Source organism: Parus major, chromosome 5, assembly GCF_001522545.3.
Source record: "Parus major isolate Abel chromosome 5, Parus_major1.1, whole genome shotgun sequence".
Lineage (NCBI taxonomy): Eukaryota > Metazoa > Chordata > Aves > Passeriformes > Paridae > Parus > Parus major.
In genome coordinates, this window is record NC_031774.1 from 48032002 (window position 1) to 48039395 (window position 7394).

A 7394-nucleotide genomic window follows, 5' to 3' on the forward strand; every position below is an offset into this window, starting at 1 on the left:
TGCTCTCAGCTCTGATCTGTGCAGTCTAATAAGAATTTCCCTTTCTTTTTCACCACAAAAGGAATTCTGAAGCTCAGTATTAGTTTATGTGTAAAGCTATGATCCATTTTACCTAATTGCTTTGACTAATGAGTATTAATAGTAAAAAGGGTGATAGATGCACTGTGCATAGAAATTCTTCAGAAATCAGTTCAATGTAAGAAAAATATGTCATTATTTGTATAAGAGATGACTGGAATGTGTTAAGGATAGAAATTGAAAACCATTCATGCAGTTAATTGTCCATTAGCACTAAATACTTCAAAATACTTACAGAAATTACGGAAAATAAAGTGCATTTTCTGTCAAGAGAACATTTGGAACTTTCTAAAAGGCTTGTGCTTGTCGTAGTGCTCCGACAATGACTCTGAAGAAAGTTTTGCAATAAAAAACTCTACAGAATTCTGAGGTACCATTGCTAGCTGAACAAGAATATGGATTTAGCTGTGAATAAAATCTAAGTTGCAATGAAAAATAAAACTTTCTGGTGTTTTTAGCTGAGCATGAAGGAATTTGTGGCTCCAGCTGAGAGATCATGTCTGAAGTGTGCAGAGTGACTGGCATAAGCTGATAGCAAGAAGTCATCAGGAAAAGGGCAAGCAAGGACAATAATAATTTCTTTTTATTCTATATTTAGTAAAATAAATAATTCTGTTTAGGTTTAAATGCTATCTTTCTTCTACATTACTTTTGAACTATATAGATTTTCTGTCACTGCTCTCTCATGTCTTAGCCAGTCTTCTATAACAGCATTAGATTTCTGCTCTCTCACAAAGAACCTCTTTGATGCTAACCAGCCATTTATTTGCTATATGTATTTTGTCTGTAGTTTAAGATCCTCTCAAGTTATCTTAGTTTGCATGAGAGGTCTGTTAACTAGGTAACATTCAGATTGTTGGGAGGGAAATCCAGGAAGCTGTGTTAACTTGAATTATAGCTCTGCTCCCCATCTAGGCTGCCAGCTTGAGTGAGTTTATGAATTCAGATACAACTTTGCTGCTCACCTAATTCTGCAGTGATGAAAAAAATTCTGTGCACTAGTACCAGATAGCCTGATGCGGAATATTAATTCTTAACTTATTCCTAGAGGCATCCCAAAAATCAGTACTCAAATATAAGCAAGGTGCTCATATACAGACGTCACTGAGGCTGTACATATATGTAAAAGAGATGAATGGTGGTCCTAAATTCTGTCTTCAGAAATTCCATCATTAGCTGTCTCCTAGGTGTAAAATAAAGAAGCTGAAATGGCAGAGTTAAATAGGTGCAGCAGAAAGTCAGCATTTACAATGACTGATTGCAAAATATTGATTTTTTTCAAATACATATTTTGTGATTGACATGCCCCACTTGCATATGAAATATTGAAATGTCAGATGGCAGAACTGGCTCAATAATAACTTTCCTACCATAATGCTCTGAGACTGAAAGCCTGCAAAAACCAGGATCCAGGCACTATCATCAAGCATGGCAGCACCAGAAGAATGAAGCAGGAGGCAGCTCTGATGGTGGACCTCTGACAGAAAGTCCAGTGGAATTTCATGGGAGGATAAGGTTTTACCCATGTTCTTACTCCTGCACAATCTCAATCTGAGTTACCAGAAATAAATAAAGGTATTGCCAATGCTATGATGGACTAAACACTTTGGAGCCTGAGACAGCCTCTCTCCAGCTGAACTCAAATGAAATTTTTCAGCAGGAGGAGTGCTGCAAATTTGGAGCTGCAGAGGCCTTCCCTCAGGGCAAGTTTTTTAGTGTAGTATTTTGGAGGAGTCTGTTTTATTATTCCAACTGCTGACATTTGGAGGCAATAAGCTATCTAATCTAACAGCAATTTTGAACCCAAAGTTCAGGGTAGGAGGAACTGAGAAGGAACAAAAGAATGCAAAGTTCAGGCAGCAAGTGGCGCATACAGAGAGTGAGCAGCTTTCCCAGCTCAGGGAAACAGGCAGGATCCTGCTTCAGCAGGACATAATGATATATTAATGTGTATATAACATAGTATATAATAGAGTAATATAATAATGTACATAGCATGGTAAACAAGAGTAAGAGAAAGGGCAGGGAAGGATGCAAAGCTGGCTTTGAGTCTCCAGCATGACTCCTACTACTCTCAGGGAGATGGAATTCTCCTACATATGTGTCTGTCAGCAGTCTGGAGAAGATGTACAGAACTACTAATTTGTCACTTTCCTTCCTCTGTGCCACTTTAAACAATAGAAACAAGGAGAGGAAATTTCATAGGATGTAGAGGAAATTCTATCCTTGCTAATACTGGGGACATTTTCCACCACTGCACTTATCAAGTATGGATTGATCTAGTTTGTAATAATCAGTAAGAACTAATAAAGAATTGGCAGCATTTAGATGTTTTTTACACCACTCATGGAAGGCAACTTTTACATTTTTATGCTTCTTTTTTGCAGTCATTTTCTCTCATTTCAAAGACATCTCCTGCTCACTTTGGAATTTTTTAAAAGATGACCGAAACTCCTCTACTGAATGTTCTGTCCTCAAACCAGAGTGAAAACCAGAGCAACTCAACTCGTTGCCCAGACTTGGATGACTGGTGGGACATTGTGTTCTATATAGTACCCAAGTACCTCAGCGCTGTCTGTGTTATTGGTATGCTTGGAAATGTGTTTGTTCTCCTCATTTATTCACTGCACAAGGGCCCCCTGAAGACAGCTGAAATCTATCTTATGAATCTGGCTATTGCTGATCTTATCTTCCTCACGTGCCTCCCATTCTGGGCAGTGAACACCCATAACAGGTTTAAGTGGCCGTTTGGCATCTTCCTGTGCCGCAGCGTCAGCACCTCCATCGTCTTGAACATGTACACCAGCATCTACCTGCTCGTGGCCGTCAGCGTGGATCGCTACCTGACTTTTGTCCATACCTTGAACCACAGAGAACTATGGAGCAAAACTATGACCAAAGGCATCTGCTTGCTCATCTGGTTGTTTTGCATTCTTCTCAGTGTCCCAAATTTCATGTACCGGACTGTGAAAGAATTTCCCTCGTGGAATATCTCAGCGTGCTATTTGGAGTACCCCAACTCGACGTGGGTAACAGCTGAACGCCTGGTATTTAACGTGGTGGGGTTTCTGCTGCCAGCCACAGCAATCATCTTCCTCAATTTCTCCACCATTAGATCCCTAAAGAAAACAGCAAGAGAACGAAGAGCACTCAGAGCAAAGGGTTGCATGGGGCAGAAAGGCATGAGGGCAACGAGGCTGATCACCACTGTGGTACTGATGTTTCTTTTCTGCTGGACTCCTTACCATTTTTTTGTGTTCCTTGATCTATTACACAATACAAAAGTGGTCAAAGGCTGCTTCTGGGAGGAACTACTCAACTTTGGGCAGCAGTTTTCTTATATTCTGGCTACCACCAACAGCTGCATTAACCCTGTGATTTATGTCTTTGTTGGGAAATACTTCAGGCAAAAGGCTTTAGAAGTTTTTTCACAGTTTATTCCCTGTGGATTTCCTTCGAGATGGGTATCTCTCAAAGAAATGTCTTCAAATTTCAGCATGTCTCCAGTCAAGAATGATTCAACATAATGGTTCTCAGTTCCATCTTCATTTTGATATCACAACTTATTTTGTGCTACTGCAAATGGCATTAAAAATTAATATGAAATGCTCTGATATGGCCTTCACAGATCAAGATAATTATCTATTGAAGTAAATCACTTGATTGTTTACTTTTTCCTCAGGTTTGCTTTCTTAGTTCTGTGTTATCCATCCAAATGCATGACATGTGTGTGATACCAGAATTTTACAACAAATTATCTAACCTGTTTTACCTATTAACACTGGCTTAAAAGAAAGTCTTTTTGACAAAATACCAGAAATCTGGTTTCTTTGCAGAAATCCATAAGCCAGCTGAATGTTTTGCTGCATTGTATCTGTGATGACAGCTGCTATACTCCCTATAACATTATTCATAAAATTACAACAGGTATTACAGAGCAAATATGAGCTTAATCTTTGGCTGATAAATGCATTTGAAAAGGTAGAGAATAACTTTGGTTATTTTGAACAATATTTTAACTGGTTTGCATTTTCACAGTAAGATACAGAGAACTTTATCATTTTTGTGCATTTTAATTATATTCAGTGCATAACTATTGTACAAGATGATGGAACACAAAGAAGTGTGTATAAATTGTAAAAAAAGCAAGGTAACACAGTAGCCTCCTCAAAACCTGACTTTTGCTGATCCAGTAAAGTATTACAAAATTGCTCATTAAGTACTGTAAAGATCCTTTTTATTTTGTATATGTGAACATATCAATGATGACCGTTGATACTGTATTATTTAGAGGTAAATACTTAGATTCATATTTATATTTTGATGAATCAAAATTAATAAAACAGGTAACATTTTACTTCATAGGTTGTTTTTTTCTTTCTTATATTTATTTTTATATTTTGTCTCTTTTCCCCTTATTCCTTTGGGTAAGAGCAAATATATAGTTCTGTGATTAAAAATCCTTATTGCTACCAGAACACAAACTCTCATAGCAGAAGAAAACTTCTTTTCCATCACAGCCACAATGGCAAAGTAGATGTAAGACAATAGATATCGGTTTCTGCAACTCTTAAATTATTTGTATGTACAGACATGGAAGAAGACAGTGCAGCCTGTTCAGCCAGAAAGATATTGGTGCAGAAGAGAGCATCCAGACACATCATTTGTGTACCAATTCATTTAACTACTCATTGTAAAGCCTGTTTAGTCCTGTACTCACTGTAATGGCACTGCATTCTCTGCTGTTCTTTTTAGTGTTTACATTCTGAATATGTAATTAATCTCTTATTTTATTATAGAAATATGTCTATTTGACTTCATTGCAATAAGATTAGTGTTAATTTTTTAATGGTTCTTAAAAACTTTTTGTATTTGAACCATGGAAGCCTTTTGAAGACTTAAAAGTCTATCTTCCTGCAATGGTGGTTTAAGAATTAAGGGTGGATTAAGGGATCAGGGAGGAAGAATCTCTCATAAATTTACTACTTCCAGTCCTTCTGTGACAGATGATTTTAAAATAAACAGGTTTAAACACCAGTAGTAACAATAATACATGAAGTTCTCTGACTCATCTGCAATCAAATTCCTAATTCCTGTCTATTTTAAACACTTGTATCTATTTAACACATCCCCAGCTGAATCTTGAATTCAAAAAAACTTCCATGCAGAGATATTTTCTGAGGAAATGAAAGGAAAAAGGAAAGGAAAAGGAAAGGGAAAAGGAAAGGAAAAAGGAAAGGAAAAGGAAAAGGAAAAGGAAAGGAAAAGGAAAAGGAAAAGGAAAAGGAAAAGGAAAAGGAAAAGGAAAAGGAAAAGGAAAAGGAAAAGGAAAAGGAAAAGGAAAAGGAAAGGAAAAGGAAAAGGAAAAGGAAAAGGAAAAGGAAAGGAAATTCCATTTCCCTGCTAGAGACGAGGACCTTTAAAGGGAAAAATATCTAGTCATATCTGACTAATTCTTTCCATGTTATGCAATGTATACAAATGAAGGGAAAAACACTTCTTGAATGTGTGGCATATTTAGGCTATGAGATAATAGATTGAAAATCAGTATGAGATCTGAATTTAATGGAAAACCTCCTGTTTCCATCTGTGAGCAAGTGACAAGGGCTTTCATAAAAAGCACTGTTTCTTTTACACATTCTCAACTGTCTGGAAAAACATCTGTAATTTAAATACTGCTTTAAACCTCTTAACAGGGTCTTGCAAATCAATGGCTTTACCCTCCATTATAGATGTCTGTAAATGTATGCATTTCTGACTGTGTTAGGGTCTTGTGATCATTGGTGGCCACTTTTTGCTGTGATGCTGTGCCACACTCACCTCACTGACCTGTGCCCAGGAGGGTTCTGGTGACAGCCATGGTGCTCCTGAGCTGGCAGCTGGCCAGGGTACTGCTGCTGTTTCTGTGCTGCTGTACTGGACAGGCTGGAACGTGGTTCTCAGAGTGATCTCGAGTTGAAGGGATGTGGGTGAGCCCATGATGGAGCAGAGATTCACCTGCAGCCCTTGGATGATGCCGTGCTGGAGCAGGTGGATGCCTGAAGGAGAATGTGGCGTGACCCTGTGAGAAGCCTCTGCTGGAATTGGTTTTATGGCAGGACCTATGACCTCATGGAGGACCCACAGTGGAGCAGTTTGCGGAAAAACTGCAGCCCTTGAGAAGAACCCAGGCTGGAGAAGTTCAAGGAGGACTGTTTCCTGTGGGTGGGAACCCCTGCTGGATCAGGGAAAGCAGGGAATCCCTCCCAGCCCATGGTGAAGACCATGGTGAAGCAGTGTGCCCCTGCAGCCCATGGAGGAGGATGTTGGTGTAGACTATATTGATAGTGGATTTCAGGGAGTCAACTCTTATTGCAGCCAGGCTGGAGACAGGAGGAGGAGTTCATTGCAACGTTAAACCAGATAACCTGGTCCAAAAAGGGCCAAGGGTAGAGATTGTAATGGATGTGCCTTTAAATTGTTGTAAGCTGTGATTTGAGTTGCATGTTACAGGAATTAGTACAGCAGAAACAACCCATATCAAAGGAGGAGAGGCATTACTAAAAGAAGTTTAAGAGCATCAGTGACCTGAGAGCTGGCTTTGGTGCCCAGCAGCTGCAAGAAAGACAGCACCATTCCTGTACTGAGAGACCACCAGAACAGATGGAGCCTGAAGTCATGGACTAAATGAACTCAAATGATGTTTTGTAAACATTTGTGGATATTTTATGATTATTTGCTAGGCATGGTCCGTCGACTAAAGAAATTACTTCTTTGTATTATGTCAAAGGATGGGAAGAAGGGTGGTGGTTAATTAAGTTGTATTGAATAATGTGGGACCTGGGCATGATGAAAATGGTATGGAATAATTCTACCCCCAGCCCAAACCAGCACATTCCATCACTTAATTCTCTTCACAGTGGCTGGTATGGAGCTGTGTTTTGGAATTCCTGAATATGGGGTTAATGACATAGAGATATTTTTTTGCTATTTCTGAGCAGGGTTTAAACAGAACCAAGGCCTTTTCTGTTTTCCATGCTGCCACACTGGAGAGAAGACTGGAAATTGGAAGGAGACATAGCCAGGATAGGTGACCCAAACTGACCAAAGGGATGTTCCAGACCATATGACATCATACTCAGTATATAAAATGGGAGGAAAAAGGAAGAAAAAGAAGGAAGGAGGAAGATGGAGGGTACATTTCTAGTGATGGCATTTGTCTTTCCAAGTATCTGCTATATGTGATGGGGCCCTGCTCTCCTGGAGGTGACTGAACACCTGCCTGTGCTTGGGAAGCAGTGAATTTCTTCCTTATTTTGCTGTGTTAATGTGTGTGG

The 7394-nt window shown here is 39.1% G+C and overlaps 1 protein-coding gene across 1 annotated transcript; it reads left to right on the top strand.

The window, feature by feature from the left end:
* BDKRB1 (bradykinin receptor B1) lies at positions 1–5306 on the top strand. The gene has a single exon (XM_033515388.1). It carries the CDS (start codon positions 2520–2522, stop codon positions 3603–3605), a length of 1086 nt encoding a protein of 361 aa, XP_033371279.1. The 5' UTR covers positions 1–2519; the 3' UTR covers positions 3606–5306.
* Positions 5307–7394: the final 2088 nt, after the last annotated feature.